The following is a 26,169-nucleotide window of genomic DNA, read 5'->3' on the forward strand; positions in this document are numbered from 1 at the left end:
TCAAACAGTAAATTGTTTGGACGATTTTACGACCACCGACGAAGATGAATGAGTTGTTTCTGCGTTAATCCATCTGTCTCTTATTCCAACAAGAGCGTGTTTCAATCCCTTCCGTGTCAACATGGTGTTTCTGTTCCAAGCATTCTAATTTGTGTGGCCCCAGTTACCTTAAGTGCTACTGCCTTGTTGGTTCAAAGTTGAGGCAATAAGGGGAGCACGGAAGCCACATCTAACTTATTACCTCAACCTTCCACTGCTCTGTCTGGGGCAGGAAGGGGCTGGGGCGGGGGGTGCTTCATAATACCTCAGCATACGCCTTCCAGCATCCCTACTGCCACCTCCAAAACTGAGATCTTATGGGGGACAGGAGGGTGGCCTGGAGTAAAAAGCGCTGAGAGCTTCAACACAAGATGGGTCCATACTCTTTACCAAACACATATCAGAGAGGCCCATACAGGGTATACTCTCACTGTCAAGATCATCAGATGACATGGAAACACATGGACTTCTCCTGCTCTGCTTTTCTCCTGCTTCTTTGGCCCTCCTCTTCTCCTTGTATAGAAGAAATAAATTTCACAGATGGGCCACTAGCTGGCCCAGAACAACACAAGTGAGTACTAAACACTTGCTCCCGGGGTAGGGACAAAGGAGCACATCTCTGACCGAGCCGTGAGGGGCCCGGCCCTGAGCCCCGCAGGCTGTGATGCTGCGCCTGCCTGAACTGCAAGCCCACTTCTGGTGCGATGAAAAGCCTCCGTTGGCCATCTCAGCAGGGCAAGCCCCCCATCCTTTTCTCGTCCGTCCTCTGCATTTGTGGAGCTGACCCCGTCTTTTCTTCCACGAAGCCTCGCTGCGAGCATGAGCAGGGCTGGGTATAGTGTGCAGCCAGCCGAAGAGGCCGACTTCCGGAGCCGAGGACAGAGTTTAATTAAAGCCCGTCCAGATGGCTCGTCGCCACAGCCGGGGTGGGCTGGCCTCGGCGAATTCCAGCCGGGGCCACTGGAAGCTCAGGGCAGAAGTGACCGGTGGCCTCTGCAGCCACCGCCTGAGAACATGGCCAGCATCCAGTCTCCTCGGGGTGATGGACATGGAACCATGAGAGCCGGACTCTCACAGCCCCTGAGCCCCCCCGGGTCTGGGTGGGCTGGGATTCTTTCCCCGAGAAAGGCGGCTCCCACAGGAAGAAACGAGGTTCTTGGGTTATTTTAGCTACACATGGAAAAGATATTACTTTACAAATCTGCATTGTGACTATCCTTTAAGAGGGGGGAGTGGGGTGGGGGTGTTGATGAAAGCAACACGGCGGCAGGATTCTGCTGGCAATTGGTACGCAAGATGGCCCGTGAGCGGCGGTGTGGGAAAGAGGAACGGACTCCCACGGGGAGGGAACGTGGGGCTGGCCGGGGTGGTAGCAGAGGAAATGGACAGGGAGCGAAGACACGGGGAAGGGAGACCCAGCCAGTCCCTTCTAGAGCTTGAAGGCGGAGGCAGACCCTAGCAAGGCCTCCGGGTTCCTCGCCTGGCGGTCTGAAAGGACAGTGGCGGGAGTACAATGATGAGCACGGCTGTGAGCAGGAGCTGGTTTCTGAGGCACAGAGGACCTGGCGTTGGGAAGCAGACTCCGCTTCCCATTCTCTCCCTCCCTCTCTCTCTGCCCCTTCCCTGCTCGTGCTCACGCTCTTTCTCACTCTCTCAAAAGAAATAAACATTAAACAAACAGATTGCATAGCTTTATTTCAATGTAATTGTTCCCTACCATGGATGTTATTCTCTACATTTAAAAACATCATTTGTGTCAAAACATCCGGCTGGCGGGGTCAGTGGAACATGTGACTCTTCATCTCGGGGATTGTAAATTTGAGCCCCATGTTGGAGGGGGAAATTACTTAAAACTGAAATCTTTAGAAAAAAAAAAAAAAAAAGAAAGAGAAACACCATTTTGGGAAGAGTCCACAGGCTTTACCAGACTGCCAGAGATGTTCACAGCACACAAACGGTTAAGAACCTTTGGGTTACTAAATTGATGATCCTGGCAGCAAAGTCCAGGGATGTAGGGAAGGATGGGTGCAGAGTTTTAGAAAGGAGGAAAACTGTCAACTCTGAGAGTGGGAGGAAGGAAGTTAGTCGCAAGGTCATGTGCACAGAGCGCTGGCAGGACCTCATCATCAGTATATAACTTTTACTGACATTGAACCTACTAGATGCCAGCTTTACGCAAGACAATGAGGTGAGGGCAGGAGAGAAATTAGGCCTCGGAGGAGAGAACAGCAGGTGGGATGGGGCAGACTACATGAAGGACGCATGGACGGTGAGCAACCACCCGCCCCTTGTCCACCAATCCGTAACTGAAGCCAGTCTATTTCCCGGACTGAAGATCTGTCCACTCGGTCCACATCTCCACCACCACTACCAGCCTAGAGCAAACCGTCATTATCTCTGATCTGGATTGTCGTCATAGCCTCCAGCCAGTTTACATGTGCCCCCTGGACACCGCTTTCAATAAGCTTTCCACAGCCAGAAGGATCGTTTCAAAACACAGACTAGATCATGGTAAACCACCTCCCCCTCATACTCCCACTGGGACAAGCCATTTCCTCTGCCTGGAATGATCTTCCCTCTCTTATCTGCTTAAAAAGAAATGCTTCAGATATCAGCTTTGGGTTATATGCTCAGAATGGTCCAGCCCATAAAATCCCCTTATTATACACTATTATTACACCACCATTTCTTCTTTGTAACACGCTGAACTGTAATTTTTTCATTGACTTGTGTGACTATTTGATCAGTTTGGTCTTTCCTTGTGGCAGCTACATGAGGGCTGAGGTAGGATCCTGTTTTCTTGTTCATTACTGTCTCCCCAGGACCTGGCACCATGACTAGCATTAAGCAGATCCTTAAAAAAGTATCTTGAGAGAAAGCATGAGTGAAACAGTGATAAACCATGGTGAGACCCATGGCCACCTCACACGTCTTGAGTCTCAAATAACTTGAGAAGTTGGCTTCCCAATTTGTCACATTGACCCAGTGGGGTGTGGAAATCCAAGACAGGATTGGAAAAACTGAGTTCCGGTGGTTTAAGAATTTGCATGGAAATAATAAAAGAAAGTCTGGGCGAGCGAATACGAAATTTTGCTGAGATGACTGACTATTCTAGAATGTGGGTTTAGAGAGAGTCTAATTGCTAGGAATAATCTAAAGAAGGTGATGAAGGGGAAAGGCTTCCGTAATGAAAGGCCCCTTTGAGGAGTTGAGGTAGGCTTTAATGGAGGTGGGGAGGGGGACAGAGAAAAAGCTGTGGTTGAAGATAGCAGTGACAAGTTAGAGATACCAGACAAAGGAACCGTGACTCTGCTACTGTCATTACCTTCTTCTGGAAGCCTGTATCTCCACCAGAAATTCACTGCTGTTTGTATGAGCCCAGTCTTCCCTCATGGTGGCACTGCATTTAATTTAAAAGAACTTGAATTTCTGGAGGACTAACTCAAAGTAAAGCAAGTATGGAGGTTGAATAACCAGCTCTGTTCTAGCACTCAGGGGGAAAATGGGGAAAAAATGAAAAAAGGCAATGAGACTGATGCCTGCCATTAAAGTTCATCACAAGGCTCGTAGACATCAAATAATCCAATAGCAGCTTCGGCGGGGGGGGGGGGGGGGGGGGGTGGCCCAGAGCCAGCAAGGTAGGCCCATTTGGTACCACCTGCTCAATGGAGAGGCTGGTTTTGCACAATGTGAGAATTTAAAACACTGCCAGAAATCGGTCCTTGCTCAACTTTGCAAGGTCTCAGCTACCTGTCAGGGGTCACCATGCAACCTCAAGACTGCAGATCTGGATTTCAGGACTGTTTTCCGTTTGTCCAATGAAGAGAGAAAAAACAACTGATACCCTGCTGAATGGGTGGAGCCAGAATATTAATAATAATATTAATAACAAATACTTACAACATGCTTGCTATATGCAAAGCACCAACTCATCTAGACAAAGGGATTTTAGGAGGAAGTTACTAAAAAAATTCATAGATTGAAGACCGAATTCCCAATGTGACTGCATTTGGAAATAGGGCCTTTGAGAAGCTAATTAAGGTTAAGTGAGGTCTTAAGGGGGGGACCTAATTCAATCTGACCAGTGTCCTTATAAGAAGAGGGAGAGACACCAGGGATATAGACACAGACACAAGGCCCGATGAGGACACAGTGAAAGGATGGCCATCTGCAAGCCAAGGAGAGAGGCCTCAGGAGAAGCTAAACCTTCCAGTGCCTTCAGCTTGCATTTCCAGCTTCCAGACTGTGAGTAAATAATGTTACTAAAACCACCCATTCTGTGGTATTGTGTTATGGCACCCCTTCCAGGCTAAAATGGTCACTGAGTTAACCGACCTTAGAATTATCTATCTGCTTTCAGTGACGGAAATAAATGTCCTTACTGCTTTAAAGACAATCCTAGTCTTTTCAGAAAAATGGTTCTGGAACAACTAGACAACCACATGCAAAAAACTGAATCTAGACACAGACCTTACACCTTTCACAAAAATTAACTCAAAGAGATCACAGCCCTCAATGTAAAATGCAACACTATGAAACTTCTACAAGATAATGTGGACAAAAATCTAGATGACCTTGGGTGAGGCTTGGGATGGCTTTTTAGAGACAACACCAAAGGCATGACCCTTGAAAGAAATAACTAATAAGCTGGATTTCATTAAAGTTAGAGAAGACGAGCCATGTCTAGGAGAAAATATTTGCAAAAGACACATCTGATAAAGGACTGTTGCCCAATATATATATATATAAATCTCTGAAAGTTCAACCGCAAGAAAATAAACAACTTGATTAAAAAATGGGCTAAATAGGGGCGCCTGGGTGGCGCAGTCGGTTAAGCGTCCAACTTCAGCCAGGTCACGATCTTGCGGTCCGTGAGTTTGAGCCCCGCGTCAGGCTCTGGGCTGATGGCTCGGAGCCTGGAGCCTGTTTCCGACTCTGTGTCTCCCTCTCTCTCTGCCCCTCCCCCGTTCATGCTCTGTCTCTCTCTGTCCCAAAAATAAATAAAAACGTTGAAAAAAAAAATTAAAAAAAAAAAATGGGCTAAATAAAACCTTAACAAAACCTCACCAAAGAAGCCATACAGATGGCAAATAAGTGTATGAAAAGATGCTCCACATCATATGTCATCAAAGAAATGCAACTTACAACAATGAGATACCACTACACATCTGTTAGCATCTGAACTCTGACAACACCAAATGCTAACAAAGATGTAGAGCAACGGGAACTCTCAAACATTCCAGGTGGGAGTGCAAAATGGAACAGCTACTCTGGAAGACAATTTGGCAGTTTCTCACAAAATGAAACATGCTCTTACTATGTGATCACCACACCATCACACTTCTTGTTGGTATTTACCCAAAGAAGTTAAAAACTGATGTCCATCCAAAAAACCTGCACACTGTTTACAGCAGCTTTATTCACAATTGCCAAAAACTTGGAGGTAACCAAGATGCCCTTCAGCAGGCATGACAAACATGCCTTGCAGTACATACAGACAATGGAATATCATCCGGCATTAAAGAGAAACGAGCCACCAAGCCATGAAAAGGCGTGAATAAAACTCAAATGCATATTACTAACTGAAAGAAGCCCATCTGAGAAAGCTACATATGATTCCAACTATATGACATTCTGGAAAAGGCAAAATCATACAGAATATAAAAAGGTCAGTGGTTGCCAGAGGTGGGGGGTGGGGTGAGCCATAATATGAACTACGGGCTTTGGGTGATACTGAAGCGGTAATTCAAGTTCATCATTTGTAACAAAGGTACAAAGGCGTGTTGCTAATAGAGGAGGCTATGCATGTGTGGGGGTGGGGGATAGGTGGGAAATCTGTGTACCTTCTCCTCAGTTTTTTTTGTGAAGCTTAAACCGCTGAAAAATAAAAATCAGTCCTAGCTCTGCCTGCTATTTTGGAGAAGTTATTTGACTTTTACAAGCCCTAGTTTCTTCATGTATAAAATAGGTATCATAACAATTTCTACTTCCTAGAGCTGGCGTGAGGAGTTAATGAGAGGGCATATGAGAAAGTTGGACACAGTGGTCAAGAATTAGAATGTGACCATTTCTTTTGGAAGCAGAGAGCATACGAAACCTCTTCTTACATTACTGTGTTGGCTTTTCCACTGAACTGGGTGAGTAAGGGAGGGTGAAAGCGCTGAACTGCTTGCTGCTTTGTTGGATGAGACCATGCCATGCTTCGTGAAGAGAGCCAAGGGCAACAGGACACAACCGGGGGTTTGGTGCGCCATATTGTTTATCCTATCTTGCTATTCAGATCCAGGTCATCATGTCTGCAAAGCACCAAGCTTGTCCCCTGGGCCACCTCCCTCCTAAAGTTTGACATTAGCCAGCTGCCTAGGGTTTCAATCCATGAAGCTTCTTACTGCCCTGGCCCACACCAGAAAGGCAATCCCACAAGAGCACCCTGGCCCACTGGGCAACCACTTACCCACGTCGGCCCCACTGAGTGCTTTCCCCAGTGGCCAGGGCCTCAAGTCGATTCGCTTCCCATTGACAGTGAGCGACTGCACACAGCCTTGAAAGCCTCTGTTTGTTCCTGTTGCTCTGACCAACCAGTAAGCACTGGGGGCCCCACCAAGATAGAGGGGCGTCCGGAAGGTAATTTTACTGTACTGGCCCTGTAAGAAAGAAGAAAACCGTAACTCACTAAACAAAATCAAAAGCCAAAACACAACAGATTTTAATGAGGGACATGGTTAAGATGTAGTTTACAGCCCCACTGCTTTCTTCCATCTGTGTTTATGTTTATGACATTGCCTTACTGGAAAATTAAACCCCTGGTTACCGTAGGAAACTCAGTGAGCTCCTCAGAGGGCTGTGTTTCGAGAAGGGATGATTTTGGAAGCCTAGAAGGGAAGGGAAGGTAGGTCAGAGCCAAGAGCAACCCAACGGGCAGGGTACTGGGCCGGGCATCCAACAAAAACTTTGTCTTTCCAGTCTTGACACCAACTTACTGTGTACCTTGGATGGTTCACAGGGTTATTCTGCGTCTCAAAAGATGATAATGCTAATTTTGTGTATATGTGGGCCAACGCTTACCTTTCCTATTCCCAGCCACCCTTATACTATATCCTGCAAGAAACATTGTGTGTGCGGGGGAGGATTGCCACACAGATTGTGTTGCAAAATATTTTGAAATTTGCTCATGGATACAACTTGTGTGTGTGTGTGTGTGTGTGTGTGTGTGTGTGTGTGTGTGTTACTACGGTGAGGTAGGGACATTTCTAATCTTAGAGAAAACCACAAACTGGATTGCAGGTTTTGAGGTTACAAAACACAGATCTGAACATTAGGTGGGACAAAATTAAGGCACCCTTGGTCATTTTTTTTTTTTATTACAGAAATATTTCATTCATTTGGATTAAAGGGGACTGGGAAAAAGCATGTTGCCAGAATTTTTAAAGTCCAGAACGTAAGCCACTGAAATGTGGCAAACGAAATGTTGCCAACAAATAGAACATCTAATCGTTACTTTATCTTTTCTAATGAATGGATAAGAATCATTTACAAATAGTGTGCTGAATGTGAGCAAGGCAGCTGTAAAGTGCTTACAGTGAATTGTAAGGACTGTTTGCCAGCCTCTGGGCACACTGCTTTTGTGGGATGACCTGAATGCCCTGTTGGCTTATTTCGTTAAGATCCTCAGAATTCACTCCTGAAACCCATCTTCACTCTGTTCCCTGATTCAGGACTGTACCAGGAGCCTGACCACTTAGCGCTTTTTTCCTTTTCTGGAACAGCAACCCTGAGCCCCCCTTACAACGTCCCAGGCAATAGTCTGGTAAAAGCTGGCTTTTACCTTCCTCTGGTGAGGGTTGCTTTGGGTTTCTGGAGCCTGCTTTGCCTACGAGGCAGAGAATTCGAAGTGCCCTGGAGTTTTCATTTCCCCCAACACAGCACTTAACAGTGTTTGATGGGTGCCAAAGTGTGAAAGTCCAATTGACCAGCTTTGGGTTGGGACTGCTCTGAGGTATAACTTATACTACAGAGCTCCCCTAGGGTCAGGCTGAAGCCACACAGACCCTGAAGAACTTTGCAAACCTTGATATAAGACAGAGTCACTATCTCCCAAGATAGTTTACTAAACATTCCACAGCTGCTGTCCTGCTTATACAGCTTGCTAGCCAAGTCCCGGGAGAAGAGTGGCAAACGCTGCCCTGAGTAGCCGTAAAATTGTATGCTTCCTGCAGTTAATTCTTATATTCATTCAAAGGATAAGATTGGCAAAAATACAAACACTCATATAAGCCAAGTTCACATTGACCTCCCTACCAAAAGGTTTCGGTAACTTTTTTTTTCAACACCCCCAAGGACAGGACAGGAAACCGTCTCCTGAGATAGTCCTTTGCACTTCTGTGCACTTTTGTATGATTAAGTGGAGTTAAAATTACTCCCTTAGGCTCTCCCATTCAACATCAGCCTGGGGGGGGGCACAGAGTAAGTCCTTCTCTCCCCAAATTCCCTCTCTGATTCTATGAAAAGGCACCATCCACACCTTCACCTTCTTTTCTCCAAACTAAACAATGCTCCTTCAATGAATCACTCCAGGGATTTCAGGTCAGTTTCCTGTTTCAATGATTGCCTTCATGTTCCAATATGTCTGTGGTCCTCTTAGAGGACCTCTTCGAGTACAATCACAGAGCTGAATGCAATCCTCTTAGAGGATTAGAGTTACCATTAGAGCACTGGAAGCTATATACAGGGCTACTAGGATATCATACGATCATCACCTCGCTTTTTCTAGATGCTATGCCTCTATTAATACAACTTGTAATTTCTTCAGCTTGCTGTTACCACATGGCTCTGCTTATTAACCTTTACTGAACTTCCTTGCTTCAAAACATAAGACATTTTCACATGTGTTGTTGCTTTTATTACAGCTTCTCTGCCCTATATTCACTATTACTATTTTGGATCCAAGTTCAAAGCTTCTTTATTCCTATCAAACTTAATTTTAATCATATTTAGGGCTATTGTTCTGGGATTTATGTGATTCTGTAGTTCATTTATCCTGTCTTTTTTCCTAAGAAGTACATGCATATATGCATAAGCGATCTCACTGGATTCATATTCTCTATATTTGCATTCTTGTTCCTTTGGAAGCTTTGGGGTCCAAATTAATGGGAATCAGCAAAGCATGGCTCTTTATAGGATATATCTTGCCAGTAAAAAAGTCCAGGCAGGGAGGAAGCTATATACATATACACAAAGGTTTTCTTGCTACATTTTTCCTGAGAGAACACAGACACCTGCCTGATTATAATTACACACTCCGTTCCTTGGCAGGTTGCTAATCCAAACTGTTTATTCTAAACATGGTTCTGAAATTGCCCAGAGCATGACGAATATGTGAATACCTAGGTGATTTACTGAGTAGCCCCACAGTTAAATTGTTTTACCGCTTCCTATAACCATGGCCCCCCAAAATGGTAGATGAAAGGATCATTCCTGCATATTGAACCAAGTGAAACTTTCCGAACTCTTTGCTAAAGCCACAGAATTGCAACACCCTTGCCTTGAAAGCAAGCTTTGTGTTTGGCACTAATAATGGCTTCTATTCTTCTGATACAGGCCTTCTTCTACCCCTGGCTTTGATGTCCTTGTGGAAAAAGAACATGTCCCTGGGCACAAAGCCAACTGCATGCTTCTGCGCCCCCACAGTAATGACGCTTGCAAATCCGATTCTGCTCCTCAGTAGATGTGGGATGGATGTGTGCCCTGAAAGCCCACCGAGAGTGGTAAGAGCCACTGAGATACAGGAGCATCTCAGAGCTGGGGTGCACGGGTTTGCCACGAAAACCAGCCCATCCGGAGCTTGCATCCCACCAGCGTGGCCTGAGCTCGGCAGCAGGGCCCTCTTGGGACGCGCGTGGTGGGTGCTGGGTGGGTGGGCAGGTTGGGAGGCTCACACTCACCTGGGACTGGCCAGTCGCCGGGGTGCCATTGTTCAGCTGCAACAGCCCGTTCAGCCCATCTCTGTAGAGTGTAACCGTGTGCCAGCCCCCCAGTTTGATTTTGGTTTCACTTATAATGATGCCAACCCCGGTTCCACAATTAAACCTGTGGGGAAGAAAAAAAAAAAAAGAAAGAAAGGCTCTTGGATCAACCAGCTCGTTATGCTTTCAGGCCCCACGGATACCACTTCTGGGGCAATGGCTTCTCTGAGAGTCAATCTGTTTAGTTACGTTTATGAATATCAAGGACTGTTTAAATCTCTACAGGAAAGAGCTAAACACCTGCTTTCTGGGCCGGCCTCAATCTACTTATCTTAATCTGCCCGCAGACCTTTCAACTGTGGGCCTCCTTCAACCTGATTTTCTCTGCAGCTTCGAAAACGATGGGCAACTAAGATCCTCCCCCTCCTTCTCAGTGACTGCCAGATGCTTCAAGTGGATCCCAAGAGCAGAGAATTAGAACTTGAGTCATTTTGCTTCCAGGTATTTCTCTGGGGACTTCCCCCAACTCCCAAATGACAGGCTCCAGCGATATTATTTAAATGTCAAAAAACACTCAATTTGGCCAGCTGGCTAGCACTGCCATCTGTGTTCAGCTGTGCCCAAATGCAGGTGCAGTTTCCATAGGGGGGGAGGCGTGGGCAGAGGGGGAACATTCTCAGACGATTGCTTTATTCTTGTTTTTGCTTTGTTTTTTCTCCCAGCTTCCCTATGGCCCAGGGTACCCACCAGTCACTATGCCTTACACCCATGATTTTGACCCTTTCCAGTCAACTTCCAGGCAGCCACCATGCCACTCCCCCACAGATCCTGAGATGGCCAGTAGGGAAGGACACATGACCAGCACTGTCCTTCTCAGGACGTGCACTAATTACAGTCCCTTCTCATGGCTTCCCTTTGTCTCCACGATCCTCAGTGGACTGAAATGGGGTTGAGAGGCATTGCGGAGCAGGCTCATCTAGAGGGGGATATCAGACTCCACAGCAGCTGCCCAGTTGGAGAGCGGCCAGCAGCCAATCACAGCCAATGCCACTGGAAGTCTATCAGATCCTTCAAGGGTGAGAACCACTGCCCCAGATCCTGGCCCTAACATCAAACTCCCATGAATCAAAGCATTTAGCAGAGGATAGGGGACCACTGTCTACCCCAAGTGGGATGTTTCAGTCTTCTTCAGCTTAACCCAAAGAATTTTTGTGCTGAAATAATCAAAAGACAATGACAGTTAATGCTTATTGAGTGCTTGCTATGGGCCAGGCACTGCTCTAAGCACTTGTATGTATTAATTCACCTAATCCTCACAAGAGCCCTGGGAGGAAATGCAGGCTCAAAGAGGTACAGTCACTTGCTCGGAGTCAGGGAGCAGAGGAGCAGTGCCATCAGGATCTTAACCAGTACACTATGGAGAAGGACAAGGCTGATCCTCATTGGTCATTCTCAGATAGGTGCTTGTGTACCCTTGAGGGTGGCCAAAACACTCACACCTTCACAAAACTCTGCCCCCAGAAAACCACACGCAAACCAAAGATGGCTTCCAAGATATATTGGGAGAGAAATGACCAGGGCAGAGGAGGAACACCAGACAGCCTGCCACAGCCAGAGGGAAAAACAGGGATGGGCTCTGAGCCTCTGGGAGCCCTCAGGAGGTTGTAGGCTCCTCTCTGCTCCCCAGGAATGTCAGTCCGACCTACCACAGGGGACAGGGAGAAGATCTCAGCCTCCTTCCCATCACATCCACTAGGGCTGTAGGAGCAAAGGGACTAGATCACTTAGGCTCACTGTTGCATTAGCAGGATCTACAACAGTCCCTGGTACACCGTGGGTGCTCAAGAAATATTTCCTGTTGAACGAATGGATGGTTATAGGGTTCTGAAACTCAAGTTCCAAGGGTGACCCTGCAGTCCCGATAAGCCACTATTTAGTAACCTTTATCTCCAGGAATCCGTTCCATGTATTTTTTACTCTATATGTAAAAACATAATGTAGGATGGTATTTTAAAAATCTGTGGGATTTTAGTGAGAGTTACCTGAATTGGAGTGAGCGTCGGATGATGGCCAGAGACATGAAGTCACCCCTCCCGTGTTCATTCTCCCCGCAATAGAGCAGTAAACCATCTTCTGCCTCCGCCTGTTGTACAAACAAACGCCACACAAACAATGAGCACCACCTGGAAACACTCATGAATATGAAACCTGAGCATTCTCCCTGTGGTCCTATTTACAAAGGGGCAAGCTCATGGACTCCAATTAACTCCCAGTTGCCAATTCTCAGTTCTTTTCCCTTTAAAAAACGGCAGCGATATAAACAGTGTGTGACAAATGGCAGTGAGGTTAGAGAAAGGTGACTCCGCATTTGACCTGCTCTTTACTTGGCTTTGTGGGTCCACCAGCAGAGCTTCGGGAAAATGTGTGCAGAGACCACGGTCACAGAGAGGCTGTTTGCGTGTCCATCAAATTCTACTTCCCCAAAGAGCACTCTATTTGTTTTTGTTTTTGTTTTCATTCTTTTTACTTCCCTCCCTGTGGAGAAGCATGCAAATTTGCTTCTTTCCTTCTGTCAGGAGAACAGGACGATAAAATCAGCCCCACTGACATTCTAGTTTGGTTTTCACCCATGTTGGCTGCCCTAGCCTGAGACAGATCATCTTTTGGACGATCTCAACACTCAACACACTCAACACTGTGATCATGATCTCAAAGGAGGCTTGTTCCCAGGTCTCAAACCTTGTTGTCTGAGATGCCCAAAAGAATAACTTGAAGCTGAAGTCGCTGATTGAATTCTGATGTGCAGTTGATTCAAATCAGAGAGCGTCCACTGGGCCCTCACTATGTGCGAGGGCTTTGTATAGCAGCTTTCCTATTTGTTCAGCTACAGCCATAGCATTGAGGGCAGACATTTGGGCTCCCTCTAAAAGGGATTTGGGAATGGGGAATGCATTATACCTCTGAAATCCTGGCCTGTGAGGAGTCACAATTATGAGCAACAGAGCTGGGACCTACACATTCTCACTGGTCGGCCAGTCATTTCCATAGTTCAGTAGCATACAGGACCCACCCTCCACTCGCTGGCACCCTTGAATGTGTGAACGTGCCCAATGTTCTCATTACCTTGTGAACAGGTTTCAGGACAGGCCCTGTGTCATATTTACCTTCTCTACTTACCTCCCTGCTTCCTGCACCCCCACCCGACCCCGTCTGATGTGGCACAATGATGTGTTAAGCTGTCCATCCAATAGGCATTCATCAAACAACTAATCCTTCTTACCCTAAATTCAAGAGTAATTTGAAATGCCTGATAGGAGTTCTTCAGAGGTTCAAAGGTTACAAAGGAGTGGCCAAAGAACTGAGGATACTGTATAACAATATCTAAAAAGAGAAAAAGATAACATAAAAGAATGTTATTTCCTCACTTCTTCAAGTGCAAAAATCAATATATGCCATTGCCCGGATATCATTAAGTGAAAACCCCTAATAATCTATTAAACCTAGCTCATTATCGTCTCTACTTTTTACACTTATGATTCTCATTCTTGGGGACTTAGAGCTTCTGAAATTCTTAGGGAGAAACTGGAGATTGTTAAATTGCTACCTAAAAAGAAATCAATGGCTTTAAGACCACTGACACCTGTTTTCCAGCTGTACGTTTGTGTAAGTGTAAGTTGGCTCAATTATTATCTTTCTTAACCTTCACGCAACATGCTTCAGCTGCATGTTTTCGGTAGAGATGTGATCAAAGTAAAGTCCACCTCCCCAAGGTGCCTTTAGGATGATTAATTGCTTCAAAAGTACTACATGTGTGGCACACATAGACACAGGGCTGCTATTCAACTAGAAGCAACAGAAGTTGCCTTACCTTTTTCCTGTGTAGCTAATTTAATCACGAGTACATGGAAAAAGGGGCTTCTCTTAGAAAAAGGGCTAGAAGAAACCATGTGTGGACCACAAAACTGCCCTCTGGCTCCCAATGGGACCAACCTCCCTACCACATTCTTTTCCCCACCAAGGGCCTACCTTCTGAGCAGCTCTCACCACCTCTGCCCAGGTTGCAGTGGCACCGCGAGCCCCCCCAGGTGTAGTCATTGACACAAAAGCTGTCAGCTGAGCAGAGCGTTTCGTCACAAGACATGTCAAAGAGCCTCGGCATTACAGCCACACCATTCTTCCTTTTCCTCTCCGCTGGAGTGGGCTGGGGAGCCACTGTAGTCATTGGGAGAGACGCTAGGGTAGGGGGGACAAGCCTAGAAGTGGTCTTTGGGTTTGACCTGGGTGCCATCTTGGATTCCCCCCAAAATTTCTTATGTCCTCCTTTGATAGCAGGAAGTGGTTTAACCTAGAGCCAGAGAAGAGAAAGGATTCAGGATTAACACCAACACAGTGTTTAGACAGCCTCATTTACGGTTGGTGTCTAATACTTGAAAAGTCCCTTTTGTTATTTCTCAAAACTAGGATGTAGATGGGGCAGATAGTACTGACCCCAGTTTATGGATAAGAACTTTAGGCTCAAGGATTTTAAGTACCTTGCCCTGTGCTATACAGAAAACCAGTGGTAAAGCTGATATTACATGATTTTTATTGTTATAATATCACGAAGATGCCTCACTTTGTCAAAGAATTGTTCATTTCCTTCTAATACCTGACTTTGTACATTTTCACGTGGTGGGAAATCTAAATATGTTTTTGCCAGTCAGCAGGCAGGGGCTGGCTACACAACATTAGCGTGCTAGTTGCTACTAATTTATAAGCACCTGGGGCCTAATAGAGAAAATAAATACGTATTAAGAGCAAATGGGCCCACTTAAATAAGTTTTAAGTAAAATGTTCATGGTCCAACAGCTAACTTGCCTTGTTCAGCAGGAAAACCAAAAGACACAGGTTTTAAGAGCAGAGATTCTTGTTACCTCCTCGAAGGAAATATCCAAATCTAAGTCGTCTTCAAATCCGTCATCATCCTCACTGACTCCCATGTCGGTTGTATAGCGGGGTCCATAGCGGCCACTTCCTGCCTCCTCAGGGCCTTCACAGAGAAAGGAGCACACTGTTGTCAACATATGCCTTCCCTCTGCCCCTTTCTATCCTAATTCAGCCACAGACAGGACTCTGCCAAATGCATCGCGATGTCTTGGAAACACACAAAGAATTCAACACGGAAGAGGAAGCATCAACGACTAAACAAATAGAAAATGTTTCATCTCATAAGTATTAAGGAAATGCTAATTAATGCCAGAAAGAGCTGCCATTTTATACTGACAAGATTGGCAAAAAGGTAAACGCTGGGCAATAAAAGAATATTACCAAGGATGGGATCAACGGGGACTCATACACCAATGTTACATGTGTGCAACCATTTTGCAAAAATACTTGGAAATAAGTAGAAAACGTTCGTACCTTTTGACCCAGCAATCTCACCCCAATTTAGCAATCTCACCCCAACTTACAAAATCTGGAGAAACCCTCCCACATGTGTACCACAACATGTGCAAAACACATTCAGAGCATCACAATTTATAACAGTAAAAAGCATTTCAAATTTGCTATTTATAACAACAAGTAGCACCCCATATATCTGTCAATAGAGAATGGATAAGTGAATTACAGTAATATATATATATATATGGAATATATATATATATGGAATATATATATATGGAATATATATATGGAATATATATATATGGAATATATATATATATGGAATATATATATATATGGAATATATATATATATGGAATATATATATATATGGAATATATATATATGGAATATATATATATATGGAATATATATATATATGGAATATATATATATATGGAATATATATATATATGGAATATATATATATGGAATATATATATATATGGAATATATATATATGGAATATATATATATATGGAATATATATATATGGAATATATATATATATGGAATATATATATATATGGAATATATATATATGGAATATATATATATATGGAATAGAATACTACATAGCAGGAGAAATAAATGAGCATTTAATGTGTTGACATGGCTTAATCTAACATTATTCCATGCAAAATATGCAAGTTGCAAAAGAACATACTCAGTTTGATGCCATTTATATAAAATTCAACAACAAACAAAATTTAATATATTATTTAGAGATAAATAAATCTATATATCTAAGTATATATATATATATATATACACTTAGATATATAGATTTATTTATATATCTATATATATATATATATGGTTTAACTCCCCCAAAAAGTAAGACAATGACTAAAATACCTGGGGGAAGTTAGAAAAGGGATGTGAATGAGGTGTGAGGCACCGAAGCCTTTGGGTGCTCTGTAATAGTCTATTTCTTAAGACAGATGCCAGGTACCTGTGAATGTTCATATTATTTTTATATGAACTTGATGTATGAAATATTTCATCACAAATTCTTTAAAACAAGAAAGAGATATTGCACTAGAGCAAACAGTGCTACACCCAGAAAAAAGGGCCCCTACAAGGTTATCGTGGGTGCCACCATTTCCATCCATCTCAGGACAATGGGATCTTTCAGACCTGGAAGGTGGGCTGAGAAAAACTCTTAGGAGACAAGGCATTGTCCTTTGGGAGATTGTCACAAAATCTACTGATCCGCAGCAGTCCTGACTTAGGCTCACACAGGTGGCACTCCCCCAGGGTATGAGAGTCTTTCGAAGTGCTGCTCCATAGCACCCCTATTTCCTCCCAATGGGTTTTCACAGGCACAGGTACTAGCTGCCTTCTCTAATGGCCCCAGCCCTTACAGCATAAACAACTCTGGCAACAGAAACTGACTTTTGTAGGTTGCCAATGCCCATCAGGCGTCCAGTGTTTGGATGCCTGGTTAGGAAGGGAAGGGAAAAGAAGGGAAGGAGAGGGGAGGGGAAAGGAGGGGAAGGGAAGGGAGGGGGCAGGAGGGGAAGAAGACACGACAAACATAAACTGAACTTAAAGCCATTCTGCTTTCAGAATAAGCTAAGCCAAACACCTTTGTCATAAAAGCAAACTCACCCTCCTTTAGGCAAAAAATAGCAAGCAGGTTGAAAACAGAAGGATGTGACAGAAAGGACAGAAAGAGGGCGTGGGAAGCCTTCTGGTCAGGCACACTGCTGATCAGAAATCTCCTTTGGACCAGGACGAGAGAAACGTGGTGAACAGGTGGTCAGGAGACAGCAGGGAAGGAGCCGTTCTCAGGTGTTTGGGCACATTTTGGTGGAGGAGAGATGACACAGGGGACGTGGTGTTCTCACTACCCTCACATCAATTCTCCACAGTTTTATTTAAAATAGCCCACGTGTCAGTGGAAAATTCAAGCCTGTTGATTCCAGGTTTATACCTGGATGCAAGTTCTCTTAAGCCACCTGCATCCAGCCTACACAGCTGTGTGCCAGATGTCTTCACACAAAAATCCAGGAATCTTGAACACCACTTTCCTCTTTCTTGTCTCTCTGTATCTGTGTATCTTTCCACCTCTCTCCTCGACTCTCTTTTTCTGGGTCCTTTTCTTTCTTTCCATTTCTATGTCTATCTCTCCATATATTCAAAATCATCAGATTAAAGAGGAAATATTCCATTTGGCAGTAAAAGTACTATATAGCACATATGTGAAGAGAGCTGGGTCTTATTTCCAGGAAGCTGGCCTTTCTACCCCCAAGGTGTTCTCTCTGCCCTGTGCACATTCTTGCCATTCTTGTACTGTGTTCATCAAAGTCAAGGTACTCTTCACTTCGTCTTATGATGCCCTATCTGAAAAATAAAAACTTTCAAAGACTACCACCACTTACAAGATAAATCCTAGGCTCTTGGTTGAGAATTCAAGGATCTCAATGGTAACTCCTTGTTTTCCCTTTTTTTTTTTTTTTTTTTACCATTTATTTATTTTTGAGGGAGAGAGAGAGAGAGAGAGAGAGAGAGAGAGAGAGAGAGAGAATGCAAAGCAGGCTCCAGGCTCTGAGCTGTCAGCACAGAGCCTGATGTGGGGCTCGAACTCAAGGACTACGAGATCATGACCTGAGCCACAGTCGGATACGTAGCCAACTGAGCTACCGAGGTGCCCCCTGTATTCCCTCCTTCTTTCCCCCATCACCATGATTTCCTGAAACCTACTTTCTCCCCGCCAAATAACAGGTATGGTTGTGTGCATAACATAATACATTTCTAAACTTTATAATAATCTTGCAAAGTAATTATGGCTCATTTCACTTTGTAGATAAGTAAGTTGAAGCTCAAAAAGGTTAAATGATTTGACTAAGATCAAAGACTTTGTAACTGGCCGAGCCTGACTCAAAGCCAGGTCTTTCTGGTTGCTGCTTTCCCAGTTGTCTGTGAGAGAAGCAGCCACTATGGAGGCGGAAAGAGCCTGGGAATTAGAAAATCAACATTTATTGACCATTTTTACTGTGCCAGGAACTTTTCATGCATTGTTTTTATTAATCCTCAAAAAGTCCTGTAGAAGTACTATTACCTCCATTTTACCGTGTGGAGATAGAAACTCAAAAAGATTAAATAACTTGCTCAAAGGCATGCAGATGATAAATGGCAGAGCTAGCATTTATCTTTGGTCTCTCTTTTGACTGCATCATACTATTCATAATCTGATTCCAAATTGTGTTTTCAGCCTTTTTTCCCCTATTCAAAAGTCCTAGTGGCCAAACTGGTCTACCAGTTGTCTCCTTAATATATCTTGTGTTTTTTCACCCCAAGACTGGTCATTATGTTTTTCCCCACATTACCATCTTTTCTTCCTCTCCTATATCCTACACATAGCTTACCTATCCTTCCAACTGCATGCATTCTGCGGAGACAGAGCTGAATGTACATCATCAAAATGCTAAAATCAAGTGATATTTTAAAAAGAGAACATCAGACTCTTTCCAGAGAAAAAATGGTTATTCCACAAAAGGTGGAACTACCAAGACCTCTAGGATGTTCCTCCAGCTCCTCCTGATTAGGGTTATCCACCCATGGATGTGTGCTTCTAAATATGAGCTTGGAATAAACTTCCATATCTTGATAAAATCAGCATATATTTGAGGTGCTATTTCCACTGTCTGGACTCCAGGCCCTGGAATGCTGCCCTTGTGTTTCCCAACTCAGCTGTGAACCCCTTGACGGCAGGAGCCATAATTTTAGACTTCTTGACATCCCTTTTATTCATCCATTTAAGTAACACTCCACATACTCATCAAAGCTCCCTCTAGGTACAGAAGACTCTCCCACAATGGCTCTGTCCTGACATTCTGGCTCTGTCCTGGCCTGGCCTAGCTGGCCATGCCTATTTAAGCGAGAGAATATCTGGAGGGGAATCCTTACAGGGTGAGACTCTGCCCCTCAACCAAACATATTCCTATCAAACTACCACCATCCTTGTCCCTTTTCAATTCATCAATGTCCCTTGTCCCAACTCAGACTAAAGTTGAAAGTTCAAAGAGAGCCTAGACACCATCCAGTCCAAACTTCCCATTTCATAAATATGTAAACTGAGGCCACAAAGAAAGGTGACTTGAGATCAAGTTCATGAATCTCATTAGAAGATCTGGGGCCATACTTGGATCATATGACCTCTAGTTCAATATCCATAATACCCTCTCATGCAGACTTTTTGGTGCTAAGTATCTAATAAGATACTTCAGTCAGGAGAACACAGAGAAACTGAGGATGGGTGCAGGTAGCTGAGGTCTCCTCTTGCCCATTAGCCCACCTAGGAAGTCTGTCTTGAAGGCAACTCCTTAGAGAAAAGGACCGCAGATGCATTGCAGCAGCTATGAAATGGTACCTTGATGAGAATGGAAATCACTTCAGATTCCCTGTTCTTTCTAATGAGTAAAATAAGGCATATATTATTCATTGGATAAAATCCTTTGGTATTTATAAAAATTAGTCTGTTTCAACACGATATCACATATCTTTTTGAAGTCAGAGGCTACTTCTCAGTTTGGGGAAACAAAGGATGTGAGATAAACAAAGGGAAAGGAATATGGAATTACAAGGACTCAGAGTCAAAGAAATTTTGACTTTTAACGAAAGACTTTAGAAATCAGCGAGCACAAGCCCATTTTACAGAAGAGTAATCTGAGGCTCATAGAGTCCATGTGACTTGCCCAGAGGGACAGAGCATTGGTGGCAGAGCTGATCTAGAATTCTGGGCTCCTGATGATGCTTTCTGCTATCCTTTACAACCTGTCAAATTCCCTATCCCTCATAATAACCCGGGCTAATAGTAATTTCCCACTTTTAAGGAAAAGAGTACAGCATGACTAGAAGAAAGCTGGAATAAATCTCTCTACTCTTGTTCATGGACGGCCTCACCACCTCAGAGTTCAAATCCACAGCTTACATGAAGTTTTTACCAATGCCGTTTCTAAGTGAACACGGAATGCACAGTCCGAGATAGTGATAAGAATTCTCAGTGGCCTGGGGTTATTGTAATTAAAGTGCACAACTTATCTCTTTCTACTTGGCACATTGTTAATTAGGAAAAGAGAACATTAAAAAGGAAGCATTTATTTAGAACCAGAATAGTCAAACCACTCACTGAATGCAAAACAAGTTCAAGGGTTATTCCACTAGAGGAAAAACTAATATACAAAATACAAATTACTGTTAATAAGTTAAAGGATGACTTATTTTATAAAAACCTGTCTGTTTATTTGTATAAAAGCATCACAAATGTTCTCCAGATAGTGAGTTTCTCTGATATATCAACATGGTGTAGTTGGAAATACCCCTGGTCACGGAACCCAGATAATTAGGAGAGGGACACAGATGACTATGTGACCTTGGACAAGACACCTAATCTCTCTGGGTCTCATGTTTTCTAATAAAGCAAGGAATGGGATTATATTTGATGACCTAAGGATCCTTTCTAGCCCTAACATTCTGTGACCCTTAAGTTTACACTTTTGATTGAGACATATTGCTGGCACCTGTTATTCCAAGCAGCGTTTGAAAAAGAAACAACTGGGGAATTTTATTTATTGTGGATGAAAAAGAAAAAAAGAAGTTAGTTCAGCACAAAAGTTACATGCTTTGGGGATTGTGGCTTTCTGTTCAATATTATAAGCCTCCTAGAAGATAGGATATCATTTATCAGAATTCATCTTCATTAATAAGAACCAGGTTATTGCAGTCCCTTCTCTTAATAGCTCTTGGCAACGGATGAGAGAGGAACAGTTATTCCCCACTCCTGAAGTTGTAATCATGCAAAGAGAGTTCCCCAAAATACTGTTGGATTCTTGTCCAACCCCTTTTCCTCCCTACAGAAGTAGAGACAGTAGCCTGGTGGCTGGATGGAAGCATTTGGTACACATTTCTGAACTGACTGAAGCTAATCTATCAAAGAACCTGGGGCAGGCGAGGAGGACTTGGGGGCAAATTTGGTCCCTCCACCTTCTTTCTCAACCTAGAAAAGTGGAAAGCAGTGACCTGGGCAGGTGTGACTTTGCTGCAAATGCAGGCTTTCCTTCACGTGGGCTCTTCCCTAGTCAGAAGGGAGTCCACAAACCCACTTTGTACTGTAGAGTAAGCTACGTTCTCTGCCCGGCCTTTATCAGAAATAAGGATGGCAATTTGATTCTTTATCTGCTGACTCTGCTGCCGTATTTCTGTTGGTTCAGAAAATGGACAAAGGGGAAAGTGGTGTTAACTGGGCAACCTCAAAACCCTAACACTCACCAAAACAAGAAGGACTGGAGGAAAAGGGTCCCCCGTGAAGCAATGTGTCATGGACAGAAACTAGGTCATCCCTTCCAGTACAAATATTTAAGATTCGGCTGGTTGGATGGAAAAATGACAGGCCAGACCTGTGGCCTTTGTGGCTTCAGAGACTTTCTTGTTACTCTAGCTAAGCTGCATCTCACAGCAATTTATTCCTTCTCATCCTGTTCCATCCAGAAAGAACATTGGTTCTTCTTTCATTTCAGAGACATATCTCCCGCCTCAGGGACTTTAGACATGTTATTCCCTATGCTTGGAAATCTCATCTCTCACTGCCCAGCTTTTGCCTTTTAAATTCTTGTATTTGTTCAAAATCACTTTCTTAGAGATGTTTTCTCTGAACCCTAGATAAAGTCAGGTTCCCTTCCTATATACGCTCATGGTTCTGTCCTCTCTTAGAGCATTATTAACTTACAATTACATATTTATTTGTAGAATGATTTCATAAATGTGACTCTCCCAATAGATTGAAAGTGCCCTGAAGAAGGCAATACTGTCCATATTGGTTTCTACTATGACACCAAAACCTCACTCACTCCCTGGCACATTGAAGACATTCACAAAATGTGTAAGAAATAAAAAGAGTGAACTTTTGAAACAATGCAGGCAGAATAAAAATATATGACAGTAGCATTCATCTGGATTCTTAAATAGCAAAAGTCTAGGGACAAGAGGACCCCACATAAAGAGTTTAAAAGCTAACAATAATTCTGAGATCTTAAAGAAATCATTCCACAGACTTTTCCCGGAAAAGAATCCATATCCTGCACCTCTTCTGGGGTTGGTCTTTCAAGCGGCTCTTCTGCATTAAGTTACTCTGGCTTGGGCTCTATGAACTTAGTCCTGCCACCCTCGCTGAAAATGATGGAACCAGGACCTATGTCTGAGCCTAAACAACCATATCCAGACTGACCACCCCCGGGGGCCTCATGTGAAAATCTACCAAAAGGAGGGCTTCATATCAGAGGGCAAGGCGGATATTTCAACCTTAATCCCTCCTCCCTTACCTCTTCTCTGTAGATACTATAGGAGCTAAATAAATGTTGGATTTCTGAGCCTCCTTTGCATCTCGGTAGTTTGGGTCAGTAAGGTGCAAGTGGAAGTCTGTTGGAACTTCCCTTTCTACTATATTGTCTTTGGCAGTGAAGGTGGTTGTGATGCTGGAGTTTCAGTGCATTCCTAACTGAAATGGATGGGGATCCAATGACACAGTTAGACCCTCTCCTTGGGAAATGTACCCACCGACTGTGTGCATGCTGAGGGGGTGGGGCACAAGAGCTCCCCTGTGAACCTGAAGGTCACTGGGAGAGACTTCTGGTTGTGCATAAAATTAGCCTGCTCAACGTCAGCCTCGGCAGCATAAGGACTCAGAGGGTCTGCAAGGACACTGAATGGTTTCCCTTGCTCCTTCCTTCTCCCCAAATAATCTGCCTGAATGTTTTCTTCCAATTTGAATGGATCTAACCAATCCAGGGTATGTTGCCACAGTGGTAGGAGTGGGGTGTTGGGACAGAGCTGCTCTAAGTACCAGCCGTAGGCAGAAGTGTTTGCTCTTTTCTGCTCATGCTTCAAGAATCTCTCATCTGACTGGGGCTCAAGATGATACCCCAGGCATGGAGTGACCATTAGAGCCCTCACCTCAAAGCTTCTTAAACTCCTTTATCTTTATGCACACACACACACAGGGGCCGCACCAACTGTGCATAACCCCTGTGGGGTGTCGCCTTTTGAAGAACATAAACCATTCAACAGAGAACAAGCCACTGTATCTTTCTCCCTCAGAGCCTCCCTCTCTATGGATAATGGGGCCGGGGACAGTTAAGCAAACGGCCAGAAACCACCAAGGTGTTAGGCACTTACTTCTCTGCTACCCACTGAAGGAGGAGATGCACCGGCAAAGCATAATGTAAGAGGTGGCTGCAAACACAGCAGGAAAACCCAAGGCCATATTTTCATCATGCTGTGCTAGAAATTTCAGACTTGGAATCATTGTAACCTCAGAGAATGATGAATTAGAATTCACTGACAACATTCCATGGCCATACCTGGGGACTCGGGGAGGAAAGGGCAGCGTACCGTTTAGCTGGGCAACAAGAACATTTCTGAACAGCTGAAATCGTGGCTGGCATTAAGAATTCAGTGTTATGTATACAGCAGGCACTCAATATGTATTTGTTAGCTAAGAGAACACATGAATGACTGAATGTTCTCTGCAAGAGCCAAATCTTAGAGTGTGCTCTGCACATGGCAAGTGCAAAATAAATGTTTTGTGAAAGACTGCAATTTTAATCTGGTCAATGCCAATGCTCTAAATGTCTAGTCAGCCATTTTTACTGGGACTTGCGTAGCAATTGTCAATTATTGATGGCAGAAAACTATTGTCCACAGTTCAGGAGGATATGGCTTAAAAAGTGAGATCTCCCTCTTCTTCTCTCTCTCTCTCTCCTTTTCTCTCTGTGGGATAATTTGGCAGTATAATCAAGCATTTGCGTTATTCAATTTTGTAATTCTATTAGAGATTTATCTAGTCAGATGTATTAAAAATGTTCATTATTTTTTAAAATTATTTTCAACTGAATGGTGTGTGCTATGTTCATGGGACGACATTACGTTTGGAAAAATGGAGGTCATTGGCCCTCTTCACATGAGCAGTGGGGGTAAAGGCAGGTTGGAGTTGGCTGAACAGTGAATAGAGGTCAAAAAAAGGGAGGGGGGAGGTAACTGAATATAGACAACACAGTAACTCTAGCTTGAAGGAAAGCAGAGAAATGAGATGGTAGGGGAAGAATTGTGGGGTCAAGGGAGTCTTTTCTGTGAGTATGGCATACGTGTGTTGATGAAAATGACGTAGAAAAGCTGAGAGTGAAAGATGGATCCTGTCGGAGAGACTGGGGGTAACAAACACAAAACTGATGTAAATGGTGTAATCTCCAATCGGCCAGTACAAAACAGGGGTTGGTTCATACCCTGCCTGCACTTGGGACCCAGGAGGCTGAACAGAGACTGAGATGGGAAAGACAGAGGACGTGCAGCTTGAAGTGCAGTGGGGAGGGAGACACCCTGCCCCACAGCACGGGATGACTGATGCTGTGTGCGTGGGAACACCACTCTCTCCGTGGTGCCCTTTGAAGTGGCTTCACATATGGACATCAACTGTGGTCCAGTTCTCTTTTAGAGATCACCAGTTGGTTTAAACCAGAGACGGCGATAGCTTCTCATTCCTCCTCTCCAATTTGAGACACGATGCTAGGAGAAATCATTACCATCACAAAGTTTTATACGGGATTAAATAGTTTTTCAACAACGACAGTGAAACAGAGACTCAATCACAAAGTTAGAGAAAGTTTATCACCCTCTCTTAACAGACCCTCAAGAATTTACTGAAAAGTATACTTCAGGAAGAAGAAGTAAAGAATAAGATGCAGAGTAGTGGGCAGAGAAACTGGTAAACATTTGGATAAATCTAAAGAAGTGTTACTTAAAAAAAAAAAAAAAAAGCCTAACCTGTGGCTATTGGGTAGAATAAAAATACTGAAAGAGAACATGTAAGACAAAAAATAATTCACTTAGATTGAGGCTGGTAAGACTGAGGTTTATGAGGGTAATAGATACTGATTAATCTGAGACCATAAAAGTTTGGAAGTCAACAATTTATGGATGGTAAATAAAAGAATGCATAATTCATCCCAATAGAGGGGAAAGGTAGGGGGCTAAGAAGATGTAGTCTATCCTTTTTATTTTAATTTTTTAATGTTTATTTTTGAGAAAGAGAGGCAGAACATGAGCAGGGGAGGGGCAGAGAGAGAGGGAGACACAGAATCTGAAGCAGGCTCCAGGCTCTGAGCTCTCAGCACAGAGACGGACGCAGGGCTCAAACTCATGAACTGTGAGATCATGACTTGAGCCGAAGTTGGAAGCTTAACCAACTGAGCCACCCAGGTGTCCCAAATATAGTTAATCCTATAGAAAACAGGAAGGAAGCCAAGACAAAGATTCCCCACCCCTCATCACCAAAAAACAAAACAAAACAAAACAAAAAAACAGAGAGAGAAAAGCAGAGTAAAGAACACAAAACGGCGGAAATAAATAAAACATGTTAACAATTACAATAACTGTAAAAAAAAATTCTTGCCATCTAAAGGACAGAGCTTGTCAGATCGGATTTTTAAAAGTTAAGCTGTATATTGTTTCCAGAAAGTACCTACAACATAAGACACAGAGAGATCAAAAGTAAAAAAGATGTAATAGTTTCAAGCACTAGCAAAAGCTACTGGATCTATATTATTACTATATTATTATTAGGCAACAGAAACTTTCAGGGAAAAAAGAAGCAGCATCATTAATGTTAAAAATGGTGGCTAAGTCATCATTAAAGGAACCACCAGGAATATAAGATGATCCTAACCTTGTATGTACCTAATATTAC

The 26,169-nt window shown here is 43.6% G+C and overlaps 1 protein-coding gene across 1 annotated transcript in view; it reads right to left on the reverse strand.

Moving 5' to 3' along the window:
- The window catches only part of EGFLAM (EGF like, fibronectin type III and laminin G domains), a 178,221-nt gene that overhangs the window by 36,755 nt on the left and 115,297 nt on the right, over nucleotides 1–26,169 (reverse strand). The window contains exons 8-13 of the mRNA XM_047073875.1: nucleotides 14,915–15,030; nucleotides 14,028–14,346; nucleotides 13,282–13,382; nucleotides 12,044–12,144; nucleotides 9,981–10,125; nucleotides 6,494–6,683 (exon numbers count right to left, since the gene is read on the reverse strand). Of these exons, the coding sequence (XP_046929831.1) occupies nucleotides 6,494–6,683; nucleotides 9,981–10,125; nucleotides 12,044–12,144; nucleotides 13,282–13,382; nucleotides 14,028–14,346; nucleotides 14,915–15,030 (972 nt within the window). The remainder of the gene's footprint in view (nucleotides 1–6,493; nucleotides 6,684–9,980; nucleotides 10,126–12,043; nucleotides 12,145–13,281; nucleotides 13,383–14,027; nucleotides 14,347–14,914; nucleotides 15,031–26,169) is intronic.

Source organism: Lynx rufus, unplaced genomic scaffold, assembly GCF_022079265.1.
Source record: "Lynx rufus isolate CCGP_SWC_20201006 ecotype Redwood Valley unplaced genomic scaffold, mLynRuf1.p SCAF_1, whole genome shotgun sequence".
In the NCBI taxonomy this organism is placed as follows: Eukaryota; Metazoa; Chordata; class Mammalia; order Carnivora; family Felidae; genus Lynx; species Lynx rufus.